Consider the following 26,193-nt stretch of genomic DNA (forward strand, 5'->3'; position numbering starts at 1 on the left):
GATGGAGTGCTCGTACGACTGCACTCTGTGGACGAGCTTTCGCTTCTGGAGGAGGAGGAGGAGGAGGGTCGAACGCCTACAGCCAACTGTTTCCTATACCGTGGGCTAGGCAGCACTGTCCCACCACCGCTGTCCCCTGTGGACCCTGCATCCACCACATTAACCCAGTGCGCAGTGATGGACACGTAACGGCCCTGGCCATGCCGACTGGACCATGCATCAGTTGTGAGGTGCACCTTTCCGCTCACTGACTGCTTGAATGCATGGACAATGCGGTCTTTCACATGATGGTGGAGGGCTGGGATGGCTTTGCGAGAGAAGTGGAGACTGGGTAGGTCATAGCGTGGTACTGCATAGGCCATGAGTTCGCGGAAAGCTGTGCTTTCCACCAACCGAAAGGGCATCATCTCAAACGAGATTAGTTTGGCAATGTGGGCGTTCAAACCCAGTGTACGCGGATGAGAGACTGAGTACTTTCTTGACCTACTCATAGTGTCTGGGAGGGTGAGCTGGACTTGAGAGCTGCATATGGTGGAAGTAGCGGTGGACAGGGCGGACTGAGAGAGGGTTGATGATGGTGATGGAGTTGGTGTTCTTTCTGATGGCCTAGAATCAGTCTTTCGTTGATATAACAGTGGGATTCCCTGACTGCTGTGGTCTTGCAACGACACCTCAACATTTGCTGCTGTGCTAACCGGTGGGCTTACAGTGGGGGAAACAATGTAGCGTTGCTGACTACCTTCATTGTGATCAGTTGCACATGTGGCACTTGAGGTTTGGTGTTGTGTCCACGCTTGCAAGTGCATGCTGGTTAAATGTCTAAGCATGCAACTGGTATTCAAATTTTTCAGATTTTTCCCTCGGCTAAAGGTCTTTGCGCACTTCTTACAGATAACCTTGGCCTGATCATGAGGATTTTGGTCAAAAAAGTGCCACACTGCACTCTTCCTACTTTGGCAGACATTTTGCGGCCTAGCACGCTGTGATCTTTTGACCCTCTGGACAAGCTGTCCAGCAACTCTTTTGATGTTTGGAACCTGTCTTTGGAGTGCTCCGGGCCTGCCAGATAACAGCTGTTGCGATGTCGATGTCTGCTGTGGATGCTCCTCATCTGAGCTATTGGAAGCAGCACCCTCTTCCCCCAATGGATGCCAATCTGGGTCAACAACTGGGTCATCCATCACCTCCTTTTCTATGTCATGTGCACCTTCCTCTGTGTCACCGTGTATGGTGGTATAGTGTGCGGGAAGGGGCACCTGAGTCTCATCAGGGTCAGAATCTGGCTCTGTACACTGCGAGGACAATGTAGTGCTCTGAGTGAATGTACCAGCAGAATCATCCATCAGCGGCTGTGCATCAGTGCACTCCATGTCAGATTCATCTTGGCCTGGGTAATTCACCATTTCACTTGATAATCCAGGCATGGTATGTGAAAACAGCTCCATGGAGTAATCAGTAGTATGGCCTGCATCATCCTTCAATCTTGGTTGGGGTGAAGGACACAAGGAAAGGTGTGGTTCATGAACATGAGTCTCCAATGACGACTCAGTGCTTTTACTTTTTACAACTGAAGAAGAGGAGGCGATAGAGCTGGAGGCTGAGTCAGCAATGTAAGACAAAACTTTTTCCTGATGCTCTGGCTTTAAAAGCGGTTTGCCAACTCCTAGAAAACTAAGCGTTCGAGGCCTTATGTAGCCAGACGATGACGCAGGGTCAGCACCTCCTGCATTCGGTCCTATTTTGCTCTTGCCACTACCATCAGATCCACCACCAACACCATCATTACCAGCTGCCAACCCCCGCCCAATTCCACGGCCTCTTCCACCAGCCTTCCTCATTTTTGGTAGAAATGTAGACAAAATCCAACAAACTATATAGTAATGTAAAACAAGGTACAAGGTGTCGATAGGACAGGGGAGATTTTGAATTTCTGCAGACACTTTTGGACACTGGACACTTTTGGATTGTGTGAGGCCCACTGATATCTGAGCGCTATGTGACAGGCTCGATGGCACAGCTGTGACCAAAGTGACTAGAGGATAAGGGAGATTTTGAATCTCTGCACACACTTTTGGACACTGGACACTTTTGGATTGTGTGAGGCCCAATGAATATCTGAGCGCTATGTGACAGGCTCGATGGCACAGCTGTGACCAAAGTGACTAGAGGATAAGGGAGATTTTGAATCTCTGCACACACTTTTGGACACTGGATGGACACTTTTGGATTGTGTGAGGCCCACTGATATCTGAGCGCTATGTGACAGGCTCGATGGCACAGCTGTGACCAAAGTGACTAGAGGATAAGGGAGATTTTGAATCTCTGCACACACTTTTGGACACTGGACACTTTTGGATTGTGTGAGGCCCACTGATATCTGAGCGCTATGTGACAGGCTCGATGGCACAGCTGTGACCAAAGTGACTAGAGGATAAGGAAGATTTTGAATCTCTGCACACACTTTTGGACACTGGACACGTTTGGATTGTGTGAGGCCCAATGAATATCTGAGCGCTATGTGACAGGCTCGATGGCACAGCTGTGACCAAAGTGACTAGAGGATAAGGGAGATTTTGAATCTCTGCACACACTTTTGGACACTGGATGGACACTTTTGGATTGTGTGAGGCCCACTGATATCTGAGCGCTATGTGACAGGCTCGATGGCACAGCTGTGACCAAAGTGACTAGAGGATAAGGGAGATTTTGAATCTCTGCACACACTTTTGGACACTGGACACTTTTGGATTGTGTGAGGCCCAATGAATATCTGAGCGCTATGTGACACGCTCGATGGCACAGCTGTGACCAAAGTGACTAGAGGATAAGGGAGATTTTGAATCTCTGCACACACTTTTGGACACTGGACACTTTTGGATTGTGTGAGGCCCAATGAATATCTGAGCGCTATGTGACAGGCTCGATGGCACAGCTGTGACCAAAGTGACTAGAGGATAAGGGAGATTTTGAATCTCTGCACACACTTTTGGACACTGGACACTTTTGGATTGTGTGAGGCCCAATGAATATCTGAGCGCTATGTGACAGGCTCGATGGCACAGCTGTGACCAAAGTGACTAGAGGATAAGGGAGATTTTAAATCTCTGCACACACTTTTGGACACTGGATGGACACTTTTGGATTGTGTGAGGCCCACTGATATCTGAGCGCTATGTGACAGGCTCGATGGCACAGCTGTGACCAAAGTGACTAGAGGATAAGGGAGATTTTGAATCTCTGAACACACTTTTGGACACTGGACACTTTTGGATTGTGTGAGGCCCAATGAATATCTGAGCGCTATGTGACAGGCTCGATGGCACAGCTGTGACCAAAGTGACTAGAGGACAAGGGAGATTTTGAATCTCTGCACACACTTTTGGACACTGGATGGACACTTTTGGATTGTGTGAGGCCCACTGATATCTGAGCGCTATGTGACAGGCTCGATGGCACAGCTGTGACCAAAGTGACTAGAGGATAAGGGAGATTTTGAATCTCTGCACACACTTTTGGACACTGGACACTTTTGGATTGTGTGAGGCCCAATGAATATCTGAGCGCTATGTGACAGGCTCGATGGCACAGCTGTGACCAAAGTGACTAGTGGATAAGGGAGATTTTGAATCTCTGCACACACTTTTGGACACTGGATGGACACTTTTGGATTGTGTGAGGCCCACTGATATCTGAGCGCTATGTGACAGGCTCGATGGCACAGCTGTGACCAAAGTGACTAGAGGATAAGGGAGATTTTGAATCTCTGCACACACTTTTGGACACTGGACACTTTTGGATTGTGTGAGGCCCAATGAATATCTGAGCGCTATGTGACAGGCTCGATGGCACAGCTGTGACCAAAGTGACTAGAGGATAAGGGAGATTTTGAATCTCTGCACACACTTTTGGACACTGGATGGACACTTTTGGATTGTGTGAGGCCCACTGATATCTGAGCGCTATGTGACAGGCTCGATGGCACAGCTGTGACCAAAGTGACTAGAGGATAAGGGAGATTTTGAATCTCTGCACACACTTTTGGACACTGGACACTTTTGGATTGTGTGAGGCCCAATGAATATCTGAGCGCTATGTGACAGGCTCGATGGCACAGCTGTGACAAAAGTGACTAGAGGATAAGGGAGATTGGATTGCTTTTAAAAAAGCAGTTTGCGGAGCAGTGGGTAAACAGCAATGCAGGAATGTCAGGAAGCCTTAGAAGGCAGCCCAACAACCAACACCACTGATACACCACTATATAGCCTCCCCTTGCACTGCACACACAGTGACTGGTGTGTTGTGCAGGCCAAATCGCTAGCAGCAGAAGCAGTTTTTTTGTCTTCTTCCCTGCCTAACGCTCTCCTTACAGAATCAGCAGCAACCTCTCCCTATACTAAGATCGGCAGAAGTAAGATGGCGGTCGGCGTGCGCGCCCTTTTATACCCCCTGTGACGCCCACCAAAGCAAGCCAATCACTTGCATGCCCTTCTGAAAGATGGTGGTGACCCGTGCCTATGTCATCACGTTGCCCACAGTGTCCGTGGATCCTGATTGGCTGAAAAAGAGCGCAAAACAAACTTTTGAAACGCGACTTTGGCGCGTAAGTCGCCGACCTCGTGGCCGATCTCATCCTAGGGTCGGGTTTCTTTTTATGAAACCCGACTTTGCCAAAAGTCGGCGACTTTTGAATTTTTTCGACCCGTTTCGCTCAACTCTAGTTAGGACTCGTTACTCTGCGAGTAGTAGGGGACTCGCAGGAGTCGGTACTCTGCGAGTTTCCAAGAGATTACTCGCACAGTAACAAGTCCAATGCAAATCAATGGCAATCCTAGTTTTTTCAGAGTTTAATACAAGCAATCCTAGTTTCTTAGCGATTTTGTGTCCCGCTGTCAGCAGCGAGTCTTAGCGAGTCTAGGACTCCTATATACTGTATTCGCGACTCGCAGAATACAGAATATGTTAATTTTCAGAGACAGCCTAGTTTGTTAGGTGAGAAAACTGTGAAGAGCACTACTATGATTGGCTGCTGTCCATCGTGATGCCTATGTCATGTATCACAGGCAAGGCTGTATATAAACCCTGCCCCCGCCATTTTGGGCACATTCCTGTGACGATCTGAGCTAGTGCAGGGCGAGTTGGAGACATAGAGCAGATCTAGGGACTGTTAGTCAGTGTAAGACCTCAAGATTCCACACATATAACACAAAAGTTATTTTCAGAACTACCAGGACGGAGGAGTTCTGTAGAGGACTGTAGGCAGGGAGAAAGGCAGGAGCAGCCTTACAGTGCATACAGCACCATCCTCAGAGCTTAGCTTACTCACTCAGCTTCCATCAGAGCTGAAATCAGAAGCATAGCTGAGCAAATTTTCTTTTTTTTTTCCACCAGATATTATTGGGGTCATATTTACCCCTGCAGCGTTATTGTTTCTGTGGCAGACCAGTGCGTTGCTGCTATCTATCCCACTAGCTAATAGCACGCACGCTGCCTGCTTGTGTGCACTAAACAATTTTTTCAGGGAGAGTGCGTTGCTTCTCTGCTAAGTTACAGCACGCACTTCACCCCAGAGCGGTGACGCAGACAGCACCACAGTCCACCTAGGTGACTGCCTTTGCGCACTAAACAATTTTTTCAGGGAGAGTGCAGGGCTTCTCTGCTACCAGCTAATAGCACGCACGTTACCTTCCTGCTGTGCCAATACGCATCACTAGCCTTGATTGTCCTCATATTACAGTCCCCTGTAGTTATCCCCTTTGCACTGTGCATCCCCTGAGACTACAGCACGGGTCACATCACATCCCCCAGTGAAGCAGACCCCGGCCCGGTGCTGGGTACCACGGTTTCAGTGCGTCACAGACGCCAATGGTGACACAAGAAATCTCACTCTCTCCTAATCCAAAAAAAGGGTACAGTAAAAGAAAATAGAAGAAATGACATCACATAACTCTTACCCATGTTTGCCTGCCCATCTTCTCCAGCGTGATCAAATGACGGGAACATACTTCTGGCGATGGACCTCCAAGCCATATTTCGCTGTCTTTCATCACCATAGCCAGGGTGGGTTGGCTGCCACAGCTGGGGCCACTCTTCAACCAGGCCGATCAGCCTCTCTGTATCACGTCTGCTACACATCTTTGGTGGGCCTGTGTGTGCAGATCTGATCGCCCTGTGTGTGCAGAACAGATCGCCCTGTGTGTGCAGAATATCAGATCAGCCTGTGCAGTAAATCGGTTAGCACAGGCGACTTCCTGTTTAGCTTCTAGTGTGATGTAGAAAGGATTTTCTGTGCTTTAGGGATGAATTCTAAATCGCTAAGCTAGGGGCCACTTGCGAGAGTAAAGAGTAAAAAAAATGGCAGCAGAGGAATCGCTGCAATACTCGCATCCCCATTCATTAACATTGGACTCGCTAGACTTGCAACGAATAGCGAGTTTCCGAGTCAGACTCATTAGAGTCTAGCGATTCCGAGTATTTCAGGATTCGCCCATCCCTATTCTGCTCCCATATCTCTGGAGTAAGCTCCATTCTGCTCCCATATCTCTGGAGTAAGCTTGGTTCTGCTTCCATATCTCTGGAGTACGCTTGGTTCTGCTACCATATCTATGCAGCAAGCTACTTACTGTTCCCATATCTACATACCAGCCTATTTTTAAAGCCTGTTATCTCTGCTGCTTTAATACAATGGCCAGAGATAGGGAGGGAAAAGGAGGGCCACTGCAACTCGAGGGCCACTGCCTTGTGATTGCTCCCCAGGCTGAAAAGTGCCATCCAGCCCCTGTCTGTGTTAGAGTAGTTGGTGAGTTCTTGATGTCGCAGATTTTCTGCTGCATTTTTCCACCTATTTTTGTATCTTTTTGACTGCGTTTTTTTGTTTCTTTGCTATGTTATGTGTTGAATAAATCTGTTTTAATTTTGATACTTCCTGGTACTCGGCTTTAACAAAGCTTTATTGATAGAGTCATGTGTGGATTTTATGCATTTTGTGTTTTTTACCTGCGTATTTTCCTCATCTAATGCAATTCTATGGATAAAATCTGCATATAAATCTCAGCGTAAAAATCATAGTGGGCATGAGATTTCTATAAATCCCATCCACTTTGTGGGGACTGTAAGAAAATGCGTTTTCTATGCAGTGAAAATATTCAATGTGAGAACTTAGCTATATATTGCAATATTATTATTATGAAATCTGGTTCTTCCCTCCATGCCTGAGTTTGAAACTGATGCTAAGCCTATGGTGTTGCCACAATAATTATTGCTAGGCAACTTCCTTTTATGGTGAGATGTCCCTTTAAGATTCCATCACCAGATTCCATTATGACATCACTGATGTCAAGTTAACATTCCACCCCAAGATTCCATTATGACATCATAATGCACCGCCACTACTTAACCAAGTGCTTACTGCCCAGGTGTCATTATTGTCAGTGATTGGCTGCGAAGCTGGTGATATACTGACTGCGCTTGGATTTGCTTGAAATGTCTGACATTTCTTCAGATAAACTTGAGGAGTTGGCACTACTCCAGGGGATTTTTACCATCTATGCCCCTGACAATGTGCTACCAATACCCGATGGCGTCCTCAGCTTCACTTACCGGCTGGTTATGAAGCTAGTGAGAGACTGCCTGACCAAACACCAACAAGGTCGTATAAGCTCAGAATATCTTGAGCATTTACAGATGAACATCAGGACATCAGTACAACAGGTAACAGACAATCTGGGCAAAGCATATAAAACAACAATGGATAATATTCATAAAATACAAGCTGGGGAGGGGGGCGGTGATAGCGTGAGCCTGCGTGCTCTACAATGCCAGGGCTGAATTTTACTCCCTGTCCACCCTGGTCACAATATGAAGAAAAAGTAAATGTTTACACATGTAAAGAATATTTAGCATCCAAAACCTGGTTAAAATAATATTTTTGGGGAAAGACGGATATAAAAGCCTGATCAGAAGAGCAAAGCCATGGTTTTCCCTCTTTCCCTGATTCTGGTTCTGATGCCCAACCCATAATCTTGCCACGTTAATTGTTACTAGAATGTTGCTAGGCAACTTCCATTTATGGTGAGATGCCCCTTTAACCCCTTCACCACCTTACGATTTTCCATTTTATGTGCTTTCATTTTTTTGCTCCCCTTCTTCTCAGAGTCAGAACATTTTTTTTACCATCAATATAGCCTATGAGGGCTTGTTTATTGCAGGCTGAGTTGCAGTTTTAAATGACACCATAGATTACATATATTGTACTTGAAAACGGGGAAAAAATTTCTAGTGCTGTGAAATTGCAAAACAGTGCAATTCCACAAATTTTTTTAATTTAAAATGTTTACTAAATGCTAAAACTGACCTGGTAATATGATTCTACAGGACAGTACGAGAATGCAGATACCAAACATGTATAGGTTCTTTTTTTAATTAAGTGGTAGGAAAAACATCTGAACGCCGGCCATGAGTCGGTGTTCATAAAAGAAGATCAATGGACAGGCACACTGGTCTTCTGCAGACCCCCGGCTTTTATGATAACCCATCGCAACCCCAGAATCATGTGACAAGGGCGCTGATGAGCGAGACTTGTGACACGGTTTCGGTCAGCATGTCTGATATGCAGTTGTCAGTGATTGACAGCAGCATATAAGTGGTTGACAGCCAAAATCCATCTGCATCTATTTGCAGGACATGACAGCTGATCACACCATCAACTGTCATGTGCGGGTAGAGATGCGGGCTCTGGTGCTGCCTAAAAAAGACAGGGACACAACCTTGGATGTAACTATACTTTCAAAGTTGTAACTGGGTTAAGATTCCATCCCCGATTCCATGATGACATCACTGATGGCATGTTAACATTCCACCACAAGACTCCATTATGACATCATAATGCACCACCACTACCTACCCAATTGCTTACTGCCCAGGTGTCATTGTTGTCAGTGATTGGCTATGAAGCTGGTGATATACTGACTGCACTTGGATTTTTTTGAAATGTCTGGAATTTCTTCAGATAAACTTGAGGTGTTGGCACACTCCAGGGGATTCTTGCCATCTATGCCCCTGCCCATGTGCTACCACTACCCGATGGCGTCCTCAGCTTCACTTACCGGCTGGTTGTGAAGCTAGTGAGAGACTGCCTGACCAAACACCAACAAGGTCGTATTAGCTCAGAATATCTTGAGCATTTACAGATGAACCTCAGGACATTAGTACAACAGGTAACAGACAATCTGGGCAAAGCATATAACAATAATAATGAATAATATTCACAGCACATGAAACAATAATGAATAATATTTATAAAATACAAGTTTCTTTACATGAAATATATAGTTTGGCCAAGAGCAATATAATTTATAGCTTATAAGAAATATCCATATATGTATTAATTGTAGCTGTAGATTGCAGGAGTAAAATGGTGACATAAATAGCGTCCTATATTCTCTACTTTCTCTCATGATTTTCCTTTTTTGTTTATTTCCATTTTTATAGGCTGAAGAAAGATCCCAATGTGGAGATCTGGCCTTTTTTAAACAATTGGCCCAACATTTCCTGTATGTACTAGAGTTTATTGCCCGCCCACTGAAGCATTTGGTAAGAATCCGTCATCTTCTATATCTCATGTCTTTCTTGTCTGATCTTCTCCAGATTACTAGTCATATAGCAGATTGTCATATTTCTCATCATAGAAGCCCCCTGTCCGCTCCAGGCAGATACAGGATCTTTTATGGCAGCCTGTCTCTGCTCCATCCTCTGTGGTGACAGTCTGTACTGTGCTCAGTGGTGCGGACCTTTCATATCACATCGGTCTCGCTTTATCTTCACAATCTTCCTTCTTGTAAATGCTGCAGTTCTGGTAATAGATGTTATTGGAGAACTGTTGTATATACAAGTTCCTTATATATTAATGTGGATTTACTGGGCAGAGCGGCCGTGTATATTCCCCGCAATTATGTAAATCCAGGTTTAGTCCATTCTGTCTTTTGTGTACTGTAATTTAGTATTTGTGAGTTGTTATATTAATTGCACATATTATATCCATCAGGAAACACCGACCGGTGACTCCAAAGAGGGGCAACACCGAAATATCGCTGACCCCAATACCAGTGAGCCAGGGCTAAAAAGTGATCTGATTGAAGGTAAGCTGATCATCTCGCATTCCTACAAACATTAATATTATGGAGACACCAGAGAATATATAAATTTACTCTTCATCCTCTGTATGAGGCCGGTGACGGCTCCTGAACCTCCTGTAGACTGTAATGGAGAGGGCTCATGCAATTCTGAAAACCCCTCTGGTTCTCTCTTCTGGGATCTTCTCAGCCCCAAAATGCACAGAGGACCTCACAAGGTCCCCATCCAAGTCACTGTCAGATCACGAACAATCACACATTTATGGCAGGGTATATCTATCTATGGATGTGCCATAAGTATATACAGTATGTGCAGAATATCCATATAACTAGTATTATACCATTTACTTGTCTTTCCTTCCTTATATCGATGTGTTATATATTAAGTTCTGATATCGTCTAATACATGATGTCTCATTATTTTATCATTATATTAGAGACAACTGAGCCGGCAACTGCTGACGGTGGAATATCTGAGACACCAGAGATCCCCGAATCTGCCAGTGTAAGTATCAGAGAAAACATCTGTATATCATCAGATAACGGGGTATGAATTACACATCACATGTTACACCCCAGAGTACAGTGGGTTAACTCTATTCTTAATGTAGATTGGACCTATTATTATTATTCCTGTCTCCTCTGTGTGATGTCCCTTACCATCCCCTCCAGTACAATGATACATGTGTATGGAGGATATCCCTATAATATAATAGTGTCTGGGGAGCGTCCTGCTGGTATCATGTCCTTTACATCTGCTGCAGTGTAATCAGCGGGGACATAATGTAGAGAAGTTCCTGCATCTGCAGCTTTTATCTTCCTGCAACTTATATGTCTTATTGTCATTTCTTATTCTTCTAGGCCGTGATCAGATCATTGACCCCTATGAGAAAACCAAGTATGAGCGACTATACCCAGATCAAAGAGATTGGCAGAGGATCTTTAGGGTGAGCGTTATGTATAATCTTCATTTTTCCCAAACTCCTTATGATGGTGCCTCAGTCTATATGTCCTGCCTTTTGGAAATTCCTGTATATGAGTCCACATCTAAATTTTACTGTATTCCAAGATGTGTAACATTTTTATTTTTTCATCCCATAGAGCTTTGTAAGGACTTGTTTTTGGTGTGTTGAGCTGTTGTTATCGGTACCACTTTGCACTAGATCTAATCTACATCTAGTCATCTACTCCACATCTATTTGTCATGATTCAGCTCAGTTATGATGTGATATGTATGAAAACCTCCCATAAGGGCTCATACTCACTTGCGAGAGACTCACACGATTCTCGATACTCGCACTGGGACCGGAGCGTGCGGCTACATGTATCTCTATGCAGCCGCACGCTCCAGTCCCAGTGCCGGCGGCAGTGCCGAGTTTTCATGCGAGAGACTAACACGAGAATCGTGCAAGTCTCTCGTAAGTGAGTATGAGCCCTAAGTGATCATTTATGCTGAGTAATTTTGTGTATTTCCAGACATTGGTTTCTAGTGACGGCCATACATCTAGTATTAACTATTAGTGATGAGTGAGTGTACTTGTTACTCGTGATTTCCGAGCATGCTCGGGTGTTCGCTGAGTATTTTGGCATGCTCGGAGATTTAGTTTGTGTCGCCGTAGCTACATGATTTGCGGCTCCTAGACAGCCTGAATACATGTGGGGATTTCCTAACAAACAGGCATTCCTCCTCACGAGTATTCAGACTGTCTAGCAGTCGCAAATCATGCAGCTGCGGTGACACAAACTAAATCTCCGAGCACGCCAAAATACTCAGAGAACACCCGAGCATGCTCGGAAAACTCGAATAACGAGCATACTCGCTCATCACTATTAATCACTATTAACTATTAGGACAGAAGATCATTTGACATATAGACAGACTGTTAGTAAGAATTCTGTATAAATTATGGATTTTTCTCCTCTACAGGGCCGTCTACTTAGTGCGTCATAAAGACACAAACAAGGTATTCGCCATGAAGAAACAAGCAAGGGGTATCCTGGAGGATCCAGAGTATCTTGAAATGGCCTATCTGGAAAGGGACATCGCAATATTCGCTGATTGCCCCTTTGTTGTCTCCACGCTTTGTTCCTTCCCAGGTAAACGACATCTGTGTATGGTCATGGACTTTGAAGCAGGTAAGACATATCCATTGTATCTATAATCAGCCCATTTCTGCTTAAACATATAAAGCTACCAATGTATTTATATTTCATCATTCTACATGCTCATAAGAACAGATTAGGAAGGTTACATCTTTCTGACAGATAATAATTTTCATTGCTTCTTATTGCATTTTTTTCTGATGTTGGGGCAACAAAAACACTGCAATTCCATCTGAGTTTATTTTTTTTTTTTTATTTGGAATGGAGAAAAAGTGATTTTTATATTAAATTTTCTTTCCCCAAATATTTTGGTATTTTATTTTTTAGTCTCCATAAGGGACCTGAACTTGTGATTATATAATCGTAATTACTATGTACTGCAGTATGGGCATTGCAGAATATGGTGAAAATCTTGGTCCACTATGAAGCAAAGCTACACACTGACCTTCACAGAAGTACCATAGTGGCAAGGATAGTAGTCTTCCGCAGACACTCAGCAGCCATAGCAAACCACTGACATGGAATGGGAGCGATGAGTGCTTAGAGCAGCTCGCCTCCAGGTCACCTGCTGTAAATGCCGCTGTCAGAGATTGACAGTGCAATGTAAGAGTTTACCAGCAGGGGGCAGATCTCAGCTCTCTTTTTGTATAGGATTACTCTGCAGTATACAGTATACGCTCTACATCACACAGTGTATCTCTATGATTGACTCCCTGCCCCAATGTCTCAGCTTATTTCTCATTCACACTCATCATGTGTAATTTACATTGTAACAAACCCTCACCTGTCATATTTGCTTTCTGCTCTAGGAGGAGACTGTGGCAGTCTCTTAGAGTTATATGGTCGTTTACCCCTCGCCTTGGCCCGCAGGTACCTTGCAGAAACGGTTGTTGCTGTGGAATATCTGCACAGCTATGGTGTGGTTCATCGAGACCTGAAGCCTGAAAAGTAAGTGAGCGCTGCAGGATAATAAAGGGAGACAGTTATAGTTATAGTCTATGGGTTATTACTTAGGGCTGACAATATCTTTTCTTTTACAGCCTCATGATATCATCAACTGGACATATCAAAGTCACCGATTTTGGGATTTCAAAACTCGGACTCATGAGACCAACATCAGACATTTACAAGGCTCAAACTATCGACATCACCAGAGAGTTTCCTGCTGATGGGGTTAGCTATACATAAAAAACTTATTCTTTACAGATCTGATCTATTACTGCTTCTCTGATATTTTCTCACATAGAAAACTTTTCCACTGATATTATTTGTCACAGTTATTTTCATTGATCATCTTCTCATTGTTCTGTTGGTTTTCAGATGACTGGCACCTTGCATTATATAGCCCCAGAAGTCATCTTAGGGGAGGGCTACGGAAGGCCTATTGACTGGTGGTCAATAGGGATCATCATGTATGAATTTCTTACCGGCGATGTGCCATTTAAAGGAAGATACAAAAGTGATATTTTCAACAGTATCACCACGGGTAAGTAAAATATTCTGAATGCTGTGTGATGCCACAGTAATTTGGTTCAGTTGTTATGTTCATTCTTTGATTTAGTTACTTGTTGCTTTTGATGAGTTTTTTAAATGATAGTAAATGTAGAGACCTTCTTTTCTGTAATATTTACTTTTTATATAACAGATGACATCACTTTGAAATTTCAAGAGTGTGCTCTTCATCCCAAAGCTCAAAGCATCATTACTCAGCTACTCATAAAAGATCCAACACATAGACTCGGGACAGGTAATATATATAGTAGTATTAATAATGACTTATAGCTCCTCTGTGACCTGACAAATAGATCATTTCCATGAGGATAAACACTGAGGTCTCTGCATTATCTTCTTGTCCATTCCCCATTCTTCATTCCATGACTTACAGTATATTTTGGATCTGCTATATCTTCAGTTTAGATTAACTTAAAATGTACAGTCTTCCTAACATTGTCTGGATCACTTTTTTCTTGTCTTCCATTTCCAGGAGGAGCAAATGAAATCAAGAGTCATCCATTCCTGAGTGAGTTAGACTTTGAGAACCTTCAAAATATGCCAACGTTAAGGCCAGATATTACGTCAGAGGAGGACACCCGCTACTTTCCCAGTAAGTAGAATGAGACATCATCTGGTTAAAGTTGCCGTTTGTCTTGTCTTTCATTTTATGTGACAATATGTTCCCATCATTATTAGTAATAACATGGTGACTGTCTGTGATTATATTAATAATCTCTGATAATACTTGTACTTTGTAGCTGGCATTGAGAGACCCAAATATATGAATTCAGATGAGGAGGTCAGTGATTGGCCAGAAAGTCTAAACTATGTATCATCTTCTCAAAGACTTTCTAAGGTAAGTATATGATCAGTAAATCCACAAAACTATAACTAAAATAGTATTATAATACTATATATACTGTATATATATATATATATATTTAATTTTACTCTGTGTATTTTAGCTATATGACCCCAATACCAGGATGATGAGAGATGAAGATCATGAGCCATCTCCAGATTGCTCTCTAGAGACCAGCACAAAACACTCAGATATGTGAGTAAATTATTATAGGGTATAGTACTGACATATCTTCAGAATACCAAATACAATACGCGTATGACACAATACTAAATACAGAATCCACCATCCCATGATTGATCATCACTGTTGGGTCTGGCTTGTGATAACGCTGGTGATAACAGTTGATCATTATGACCAGCCTTTCATTTCCATTTCATTAAAGCCCTTTATTACTAGTTATTATTCATTCATGCTGACAGAAGGCAGTCCTGTGCAAGGTATACCCTTCATTTTGGCCAAGTGTCCTAATTGCCCATAAAAACTGAGTCTTTTTAATTTTCATTGCTTTCACTTGTAATTTATTTATTTTTCTTCTACTAAACAGGCAGAAAGAATCTTCTCCAACTGGAAATGATGGTGATAATCAGTGCTTCACTACTGAAAACAACAAGTCACCCTCTCCCATATTGCCAGGTATGTGCAGGTCTATAGGACATCTTGTTGTCGCCACTGATCATAAGGTGTAATGTAAATGTCACATGAGGACTCAGAAAATCACTGCTTTTTTGTGCCTTTAAAATAAACAACAATCCAACACGTTAACGTATAAAATTCTCACTCTTATGTGCTGCGCATTAAAAGGTATAAGGGGCCATACAGTCTGGTGCCTGATACTGATCACGAATACTCTGCCCATGGCTCAATCAGGCCCCAAACTAACCTTATATATACCCTTAATGTGCCACAGATGTTTAAACCCCTTAACCCCCGAACCTTTGTTTAGATTTTGCGTTTTGGCGCTTTTGTTTTTCTTTCTACTTCTTTCCAGAGCCATAAGTTTTTTATTTTTAGGTCAATATGGCCATGTGAGGGCTTATTTTTTGTGGAACGAGTTGTACTTTTGAACAATACCTTTGTTTTTACCATGTCGTGTAACAGAAAACAGGAAAAAAATTCCAAGTACAGTAAAATTGCAAAATAAATGCAATCCCATACTTAATTTTTGATTGACTTTTTTGCTAGGTTCACTAAATGCTAAAACTGACCTGTGACTTGGATTCTACAAGTCATTACGAGTTCATAGACACCAAACAGGTTCTTTTTATCTAAGTGGTGAAAAAATATTCCAAACTTTGCAAATAAAAAAATAAATTGCGCCCTTTTCTGAGACCCGTAGCGTCTCCACTTTTTGGGATCTCTGGTTGGGCGAGAATTTAGTTTTTGCACGCTGAGCTGACGTTTTTAATGATAACACTTTTAGGCAGATACGTTCTTTTGATCGCCTGTTATTTCATGTTAATGCAATATCACGGCGACCAAAAAAACTTAATTATGGCGTTTCGATTTGTTTTCTCGCTCAGCCGTTTAGCGATAGGGTTAATCTTTTTGTTTATTGATAGATTGGGCGATTCTGAACACAGCAATACCAAATATGTGTAGGTTTGAATTTTTTTATTGTTTAATTTTGAATGGGGCGAAAGAGGGGTGATTTAAACTTTTGTTTTTTTACATTTTTTAATATTTTTAAAAACATTTTTTTTATTTTTGCATTGCTCCATAGGAGGCTAGAAACTGCCATAAATCGATCGCCTCTGCTACATAGAGGAGATGCATAGATCCCCTCTATGTAGCAGAATTATAGGTGTGCTATGAACCCGACCACAGGGTTGTGCTGATAGCAATCCGGCATCAGCAACCATAAAGATATGACTCTAATCTTATAGGAGGTTATCATTGACTTGTTTTTCTTAATATTTTGTATGATTTTCCAGTTGATACGAAAAATACATCTGCACTAAAACTGGAAGAGCAAAGACCAGAAATAGTAGTAAAGACAGAACCTAGCAGAGGTAAGTGTGACAATAAGGTCTATGTGGTCTGATGTCAGCGACTGAGAATAATTCACAAGGAGGATATATTATATGTTACTTTTTTACATGAATTTCCAGTTGAGACAATAAATACATCTGCATTAAAACTGGGAGAAGATCAAGACCCAAAAATAGTCCCAGAGACAGAACCGAGCAGAGGTAAGTGTGACAATAAGGTCTTTGTTGTCTGATGTCGGCGACAGAATAATTCACGAGCAGGATATATTATACAGTGGGGAAAAAAAGTATTTAGTCAGTCAGCAATAGTGCAAGTTCCACCACTTAAAAAGATGAGAGGCGTCTGTAATTTACATCATAGGTAGACCTCAACTATGGGAGACAAACTGAGAAAAAAAAATCCAGAAAATCACATTGTCTGGTTTTTTTTTCATTTTATTTGCATATTATGGTGGAAAATAAGTATTTGGTCAGAAACAAAATTTCATCTCAATACTTTGTGATATATCCTTTGTTGGCAATGAGAGAGGTCAAACGTTTTCTGTAAGTCTTCACAAGGTTGCCACACACTGTTGTTGGTATGTTGGCCCATTCCTCCATGCAGATCTCCTCTAGAGCAGTGATGTTTTTGGCTTTTCGCTTGGCAACACGGACTTTCAATTCCCTCCAAAGGTTTTCTATAGGGTTGAGATCTGGAGACTGGCTAGGCCACTCCAGGACCTTGAAATGCTTCTTACGAAGCCACTCCTTCGTTGCCCTGGCGGTGTGCTTTGGATCATTGTCATGTTGAAAGACCCAGCCACGTTTCATCTTCAATGCCCTTGCTGATGGAAGGAGGTTTGCACTCAAAATCTCACGATACATGGCCCCATTCATTCTTTCATGTACCCAGATCAGTCGTCCTGGCCCCTTTGCAGAGAAACAGCCCCAAAGCATGATGTTTCCACCACCATGCTTTACAGTAGGTATGGTGCTTGATGGATGCAACTCAGTATTCTTTTTCCTCCAAACACGACAAGTTGTGTTTCTACCAAACAGTTCCAGTTTGGTTTCATCAGACCATAGGACATTCTCCCAAAACTCCTCTGGATCATCCAAATGCTCTCTAGCAAACTTCAGACGGGCCCGGACATGTACAGGCTTAAGCAGTGGGACACGTCTGGCACTGCAGGATCTGAGTCCATGGTGGCGTAGTGTGTTACTTATGGTAGGCCTTGTTACATTGGTCCCAGCTCTCTGCAGTTCATTCACTAGGTCCCCCCGCGTGGTTCTGGGATTTTTGCTCACCGTTCTTGTGATCATTCTGACCCCACGGGGTGGGATTTTGCGTGGAGCACCAGATCAAGGGAGATTATCAGTGGTCTTGTATGTCTTCCATTTTCTAATTATTGCTCCCACAGTTGATTTCTTCACTCCAAGCTGGTTGGCTATTGCAGATTCAGTCTTCCCAGCCTGGTGCAGGGCTACAATTTTGTTTCTGGTGTCCTTTGACAGCTCTTTGGTCTTCACCATAGTGGAGTTTGGAGTCAGACTGTTTGAGGGTGTGCACAGGTGTCTTTTTATACTGATAACAAGTTTAAACAGGTGCCATTACTACAGGTAATGAGTGGAGGAAAGAGACTCTTAAAGAAGAAGTTACAGGTCTGTGAAAGCCAGAAATCTTGATTGCTTGTTTCTGATGTTTCTGACCAAATACTTATTTTCCACCATAATATGCAAATAAAATGAAAAAAAAAACCAGACAATGTGATTTTCTGGATTTTTTTTTCTCAGTTTGTCTCCCATAGTTGAGGTCTACCTATGATGTAAATTACAGACGCCTCTCATCTTTTTAAGTGGTGGAACTTGCACTATTGCTGACTGACTAAATACTTTTTTTCCCCACTGTATGTCAATGGTGAGATTTTCACATCTATGACTGACAATGATCACTGACTTGTTTTTCTTACTTTTTTTGTATGAATTTCAAGATGAGACAAAAAATACCTCTGCATTAAAACTGGGAGAAGATCAAGACCCAGAAATAGTCGCAGAGACAGAGCCTAGCAGAGGTAAGTGTGACAATAAGGTCTATGTTGTCTAATGTCGGAGACTGAGAATAATTGAGGAGGAGGATATATTATATGTCAATGTGGGATTTTCACATCTATGACTGACAATGATCATTGACTTGTTTTTCTTACTTTTTTGTATAATTTTCCAGTTGAGGCAAAAAATACATCTGCATTAAAACTGGGAGAACAAGACCCAGAAATAGTTGCAGAGACAGAGCCTAGCAGAGGTAAGTGTGACAATAAGGTCTATGTGGTCTGATGTCGGCGATTGAGAATAATTCACAAGGAGGATATATTATATGTAGTGATAAGCGAATGTGCTCTTTACTCGAGTTTTCTGAACATGCTTGGGTGTTCTCTGAGTAGTTTCGGCGTGCTCGGAAATCAAGCTTTAGTCCCCACAGCTGCATGATTTGAGACTGCTAGACAGCCTGAATTCATGTGAGGATTTCCGAAATAACGGGCAATCCCCACATGTATTCAGGCTGTCTAAAAGCTGCAAATCATGCAGCTGCGGGGACTAAAACTTAATTCATGAGCACCCTCAAAATGCTCGGAAAACTCGAGTAATGAACACACTCGCTCATCACTATATGTCAATGGTGGGATTTTCACATCTATGACTGACAATAATCATTGACTTGTTTTTCTTACTTTTTTATATGAATTTCCAGTTGAGGCCAAAAATACATCTGCATTAAAACTGGGAGAAGAACAAGACCCAGAAATAGTTGCAGAGACAGAGCCTAGCAGAGGTAAGTGTGACTATAAGGTCTATGTTGTCTGATGTCGGCAACTGAGAATAATTCATGAGGAGGATATATTATATGTAGTGATAAGTGAGTGTGCTCTTTACTCGAGTTTTCCGAACATGCTCGGGTGTTCTCTGAGTAGTTTGGGTGTGCTCGGAAATCAAGTTTTAGTCCCCGCAGCTGCATGATTTGAGACTGCTAGAGAACCTGAATACATGTGGAGAACACCCAAGCATGCTCGGAAAACTCCAGTAACGAGCACACTCGCTCATCGCTATGTCAATGGTGGGATTTTCACATTTATGACTAACAATGATCATTGACTTTTTTTTCTTACTTTTTTAGATGAATTTCCAGTTGAGACAATAAATACATCTGCACTAAGACTGGGAGAAGATCAAGACCCAGAAATAGTCCCAGAGACAGAACCTAGCAGAGGTAAGTGTGACAATAAGGTCTGATGTCGGCGATTGAGAATTAGTCATGAGGAGGAGATGTTAACTCCCAGTGGGTACGATTGTCACATGTATGATGACTGACAATGATCATTGACTTGTTTTTTCACTTTTTATATGAATTTCTAGTTGAGAAGAAAAATAACTCTGCAATAAAACTGGTAGAAGAGCAAAATGCCAAAATAGTAGAAGAGCGAGAACCTAGAAGACGTAAGTGTGATAATAAGGCCTATGTTGTTTGATGTTGGCCAGTGAGAATATTTCATGTGGAGAAGATGTTATCTGTCAGTGGTGGGATTGTCACATGTATGATGAGTGACAATGATCCTGTTCCTCTGCACGGATAAGATTTCTCTACTGTCCTGCCACAATGACACCAAAGCAGTATCCTCTAATATGGAGTACCATTACTTACATTAGTTTTATATCTCTTCTCCTAGGGTCCATCTTCCGCCGGATTATATCATCCTGTCGGCGTGGATTATCCAGGGCCGCTCGCAGCATCAGTAGATGCATTTGCCCAATCTATGATTAGGGCACCATATACATCTAGTACAGCAAGTCCATCATCAAAGCTGTACTTGGGCAGCACGGTGGCTCAGTGGTTATCACTGTTGCTTTGCAGCACTGGGATCCTGGATTTAAATGTCACTAAGGAAAACATCTGCAAGGAGTTTATATGTTCTCCCCGTGTTTGCGTGGGTTTCCTCCGGGTACTCCGGTTTCCTCCCACACTCCAAAGACATACTGATAGGGAATTCCTAATTTAAAAAAATTAAATAAAAATTCTGAATTAATTAATATTCCTTTGTAATAGAATATTTCTGAAATATATGGCATACCAATACTGTACATCGTACATATTTGAAGAATCCTCATGAAGTTTTGCTTTTTTCACTAAACGTGTATGTACTGTAGTGTGGTGGGGTAATATACTTCCCAACTGCCATCTTCTCTGAGATCAAGCTCTGTCCGGCTCCACTTTTATGTGATGTCATAGATACATAGCTACATACATAGGTTGAAAAAAGACTTGGGTCCATCAAGTTTAACCTTTCTCCACCAATTGTCCATTTTGTCACTAAATTAAATATAACCCACAATGTTATGTGTATTGAGGAAATCATCCAGCCCTTTTTAAAAGCTGTTGTAGTGTCTGCTATTACTATTTCTTGTGGTCGGCATTCCACAGTGTGACTGCTCTAACTGTAAATAACCCTTTCCTATTTAGCTGTCGGAATCGCCTTTCATTGCTCTCCAGACTCTTCGGCTCACTCTATGCTCTCGGTGAGAGCGAGAAGTCTCTTCTATAATGCTAGCCTATGGGGCCTTGTTCTGACGCTCCATAGGCTTACATTGATAAAGGCAACCTGTCACCTCGCTTTTCAGCTATAAGCTGCGGCCACTGCCTTTCAGGGCTTATCGACAGCATTCTAGAATGCTGTAGAAAGGCAGTGGCCGCAGCTTATAGCTGAAAAACGAGGTGACAGGTTTCCCTTTACTAGTCGACTACATACTTGCCGATGTGGGAGATGTTGTGACCTGGTCATCATCTAGCCGTGACAATTATTCCCTTATAAAAGGTTCTAGAGACATTCATTAACTAGTAGGACTTGGGCATCCTAAGACAGTCCTGCTTAGACTGCAGAGACCCGTATGACGTAAACGGTGCCTCCCCGCCTCCCACCAATCCCATAATAACGAAACAACAAAAAGGCCTGGATGGGTTGAACAGGTCGGTCACAGTTTACTGAATTCTAAACCGAGAGAGGCAAATACAAATTCTCAACGGACTCAGAGCCGAAAGCCCCCCGTAACTGACAGTGGGTAAGGAAGCTGATGAGAGGTTACGAACCTTTGCCCCCCATACTACCGCTGTGACATTGAATACAACAAAATCATGCAAGTAATGAAAACATTGTCCAAAATTTTTATTTTTTTTTTAAATAAACATTATATACAATAGCCGCACAGCACAATTGCGAATTTATAAGGGAGGGAGGGTGGTGACAAAACTTTGACTGGTCAGCCAGGGGAGGAAGAGGAATTCTCCGGCCCAGCACAAGAATTTAACCCCTGAGGGTGTGGCCGGACGCCCCTTCCCCTTTTTCCCATTGGTCAGTGGGCGTCCTAATATATGGCATCACCTGAGAAGTAGTGGGAGGGGGGAAGCACTGCCCAAAGTTCCTTTATAGCTTAACCTATCTATGGGGACTCTGCAGTCAGACACACATTCCCTATACGGTGCCGTGCCTCTCAGACTGTTCACATTGGACTATGATCAGTGGCCCTGTCAGTATTTGTGTCTGAAGCCCCATAGAATGGGATTCAGATGTTCGCACCAACAGGAACATTGAATATAATGATGCAGGCAGAGTCAGTGTTCTATATTAGCATTATTATATGCCTATTTGAGGCAGGCACCAAGACGCCATCTTGGTGTCTGCCTCAAAAAGGCATACGAGGACAAAAATTATGACCTATAGAGCACACACTGACTCCATCTACTTCATTATAATCAACAAGATGGTGGCCCGATTCTAACACATCTGGTATTCTAGAATATGCATGTAGTTTATTTAAAGGGAATAAGTCACCCCATTTTTGCCCCATAAGCAGGGGCCACCGCAATCAGGGGCTTATCTACAGCATTCTGTAATGCTGTAGATAAGCCCCCGATGAAACCTGAAAAATAAGAAAAACACGTTAGATTATACTCACCGGAGGCGGGGGCGGTGGTTCGTCGCTGTCCGGCGCCTCCCATCTTCATACAATTATGTCCTCCTCCTTGCTTCCCCTTGGCTCCTGTGCACATGTACTTTATCTGCTCTGTTGAGGGCAGAGTAAAGTACTGCAGTGCGCAGGCGCCGGGAAAGATCAGAGAGGTCAGGCGCCTGCGCACTGCAGTACTCTGCTCTGCCCTCAACAGGGCCAATAAAGTACGCGTGCGCAGGAACTGAGGGAGAAGCAAGGAGGAGGGCGTCATCATATGAAGATGGGAGGTGTCGGATGGGACAGCAACACCCATCAGACCGGACCGAACGCCGGGGTGAGTATAAGCTAACTCTTTTTTCTTATCTTTCAGGTTTCATCGGGGGCTTATCCACAGCATTACAGAATGCTGTAAATAAGCCCCTGATGGCAGTGGCTGCAGCTGATAGGCCAAAAATGGAGTGACAGATCCCCTTTAAATTCCACGCCAATATCGCTGATTGCGGCAAATCCGTGTGACAGGAGATGACCCGAGGCAACCGTCGCGAGATAAGAGGCTAACGCCGCAGATCTCCCGATGGTAGCAGTGGCGTGCGCCGTTCGAACTCCGCACCAATTTGCGGCCGGACTCTGCCTGTCGCTGATTGGTAGCGGCCGGCCGGGCGCGACCAATCAGCGATGCGGGATTTCCATTGCAAACAGACAGACAGATAGAATTATTATATAGTAGATGGCTCCATTAACACAAACATCGGAAAACGTTTTTCTAGGGCTTCAGCTGCAAGCCCCCAACCGTAGACAATGACACAATGTGAACTTTGATTAAGTAATTAAGTTATAGCCATCAAAAAGAAAGAAAAAAAATGGATTCAGCTCACTGCTTGTATTCCAAATGGAGATGCTAAAAAATAACTTTTAAATAGTCTGTGGTCTGGCGCATGGGTCGAGATACATACCAGGCTGGCTCCATAGTCAAATAGCTTCAAAAAGTAGTAGTAGTAGTAGTATATGTAATTACTGCTATCTCCTGCCAAATTCCTTAGTGAGGAGTGCCGAATATTTATTCAGGTTATTTGTCAACCCAGAACGCTTAAGACAATGCATAGGTTAAAAAAACACACTATGCCTATAATAGTTATGACATGTTCTTGTATGGACCTTGAGAATATATCCATGTCAGAAGGAGCAGACATCAGAAGGAAGGGTCGGAGGTTGAACATAGAACTTTGCTTTACCTTATTCACTTAACGGAGTACAAAACATGAACCGATTGGCTTTATTAAAAAAATAAAGTTTTTTCCTGATCCCGAGGGACAATCAGAGTGGACCTACAGGCATTTAGGCTTCACGGCGGTCAGAGCCAGAACAAAAAACAATTAGTTCCAGTCAGAGCATAACAGTTCATTTTAATGGCTACATTTAATCAGCAACATTCCCTTTATAATCTACAGTAGATGATAAATGGATCTGGCAGATTTAAAGGGAACTAGCTGAAGAGCCCGGCACTGCCCGGGCATAGTAACTAACTGTGGTTAGTTAAAACAAATAATTATCCTCCATCCCATAGGCCCGTGCCCATATACCCATCATACATATCCTCCATCCCATAGTCGAGTGCCCATATACCCATCACACATCCTCCATCCCATAGTCCCATGCCCATATACCCATCATACATATTCTCCATCCCATAGTCCCATGCCCATATACCCATCATACATATTCGCCATCCCATAGTCGAGTGCCCATATACCCATCACACTTCCTTCATCTCATAGTCCAATGCCCATATACCCATCATACATATCCTCCATCCCATAGTCCTGTGCCCATATACCCATCATACATATCCTCCATCCCATAGGCCCGTGCCCATATACCCATCACACATCCTCCATGCCATAGGCCCGTGCCCATATACCCACCATACATATCCTCCATCCTATAGTCCCATGCCCATATACCCATCACACATCCTTCATCTCATAGTCCAGTGCCCATATACCCATCACACATCCTCCATCCCATAGTCCCATGCCCATACACCCATCACACATCCTCCATCCCATAGTCCCATGCCCATATACCCATCATACATATTCGCCATCCCATAGTCGAGTGCCCATATACCCATCACACATCCTTCATCTCATAGTCCCATGCCCATATACCCATCATACACATCGTCCATCCCATAGTCCCATGCCCATATACCCATCATACATATTCGCCATCCCATAGTCGAGTGCCCATATACCCATCATACTTATTCGCCATCCCATAGTCTTGTGCCCCTATACCCGTCGTACATATCCTCCATCCCATAGTCCAGTGCCCATATACCCATCACACATCCTCCATCCCATAGTCCCGTGCCCATATACCCGTCATACATATCGTCCATCCCATAGTCCCGTGCCCATATACCCGTCACACATCCTCCATCCCATAGTCCCGTGCCCATATACCCATCATACATATCCTCAATCCCATAGTCCCGTGCCCATATACCTATCATACATATCCTCCATTCCATAGGCCCATGCCCATATACCCGTCATACATATCATCCATCCCATAGTCCCGTGCCCATATACCCGTCACATATCCTCCATCCCATATTCCCGTGCCCATATACCCATCACACATCCTCAATCTCATAGTCCCGTGCCCATATACCCGTCATACATATCCTCCATCCCATAGTCCCGTGCCCATATACCCGTCATACATATCCACCATCCCATAGGCCCGTGCCCATATACCCGTCATACATATCCTCCATCCCATAGTCCAGTGCCCATATACCCATCACACATCCTCCATCCCATAGTCAACCATTATGACATCATAATGAGCAGCGGCAGGGTTTGCAACCTATGATGACATCAGCGTCACCATGGCAACTATTGTGACATCATAATGAGGGGCAGGGCTTGATACGCACACACTGTTTCCCCAGTATGCAAATAGGGGCATTATGACATCATAATGAGGGGCGGGGCTTGACGCGCACACACTTTTTCCCTCAGTATGTAGATAGGGGCAAAATTGTTTGGTGAATTGAAATGCACGGGGTTAAAATTTCACCTCACAACATAGCTTAGGACGCTCTCGGGGTCCAGATGTGTGACTGTGCCAAATTTTGTGGCTGTAGCTGCGACGGTGCGGATGCCTATCCCGGACATACACACATACATACATACATACACACACACATACATACACACATACATACATACATACTGTACATACATACACACTTTGAGCTTTATATATTAGATGTGCCCATTTTTTCTCAACAATTGGAAAAAAAAATGCAAAAACGTATATTTTTTAATGGTATAAAATAGCAATTTTTGTTCATATTTTCAACTTGAAAAACTGGAGGGAGTGGGGGGCAACTGCTGATATTTGCCATAAAAATTGAATGTAATGTGAAATAGTGCAACTGCAGTACACATTGGTGGGATCTGCTCCATGTGTGAGACGTCACTCCTCGCCTTCTAGAAGTTTGCCAAAGGATAAGGCAGGATGAAGCATAGGAGCCATTTTGTTAGTGGCGGCAAAGTGATATTGACAAGTGGACAGTGACACAGAGGTCGGTCGTTAGCACCGATTCTGTTAGTTGAAGCTGCGCTGC

General features: G+C 43.2%; 1 protein-coding gene and 2 long non-coding RNA genes across 3 annotated transcripts in view; all 3 read left to right on the top strand.

Annotated features, from left to right (window-relative positions):
* The window catches only part of LOC141078423 (uncharacterized), a 116,656-nt gene extending 107,014 nt beyond the window's left edge, over window positions 1–9,642 (top strand). The window contains exon 3 of the long non-coding RNA XR_012227848.1: window positions 9,487–9,642. This is a non-coding gene — a long non-coding RNA (uncharacterized lncRNA). The remainder of the gene's footprint in view (window positions 1–9,486) is intronic.
* Window positions 9,643–10,039: 397 nt separating this feature from the next.
* LOC141078415 (microtubule-associated serine/threonine-protein kinase 3-like) lies at window positions 10,040–16,810 on the top strand. The gene is made up of 14 exons (XM_073565148.1): window positions 10,040–10,133; window positions 10,565–10,632; window positions 10,989–11,074; window positions 12,055–12,263; window positions 13,040–13,178; window positions 13,271–13,403; window positions 13,551–13,716; window positions 13,876–13,977; window positions 14,215–14,334; window positions 14,483–14,580; window positions 14,690–14,781; window positions 15,134–15,222; window positions 16,521–16,598; window positions 16,698–16,810. Exons 3-14 carry the CDS (start codon window positions 11,013–11,015, stop codon window positions 16,808–16,810), a joined length of 1,401 nt encoding a protein of 466 aa, XP_073421249.1. The 5' UTR covers window positions 10,040–10,133; window positions 10,565–10,632; window positions 10,989–11,012.
* Window positions 16,811–18,784: 1,974 nt separating this feature from the next.
* On the top strand, window positions 18,785–21,172 carry LOC141078419 (uncharacterized). The gene is made up of 5 exons (XR_012227845.1): window positions 18,785–18,858; window positions 19,306–19,386; window positions 19,729–19,821; window positions 19,968–20,048; window positions 20,279–21,172. It is a non-coding gene; the product is annotated as an uncharacterized lncRNA (long non-coding RNA).
* The last annotated feature ends 5,021 nt before the right edge of the window (window positions 21,173–26,193 follow it).

This window comes from Dendrobates tinctorius, unplaced genomic scaffold, assembly GCF_039654945.1.
Source record: "Dendrobates tinctorius isolate UK_male_01 unplaced genomic scaffold, ASM3965494v1 ptg000559l, whole genome shotgun sequence".
Classification (NCBI taxonomy): Eukaryota; Metazoa; Chordata; class Amphibia; order Anura; family Dendrobatidae; genus Dendrobates; species Dendrobates tinctorius.

Coding starts and splice junctions, on each gene's coding strand:
- LOC141078415 (XM_073565148.1), top strand. CDS start 11,013: ATGAGAAAACCAAGTATGAGCGACTATACCCAGATCAAAGAGATTGGC. Junction 13,404..13,550: donor GAGAGTTTCCTGCTGATGGG/GTTAGCTATACA, acceptor GTTGGTTTTCAG/ATGACTGGCACCTTGCATTA. Junction 14,581..14,689: donor CTTCTCAAAGACTTTCTAAG/GTAAGTATATGA, acceptor TGTGTATTTTAG/CTATATGACCCCAATACCAG.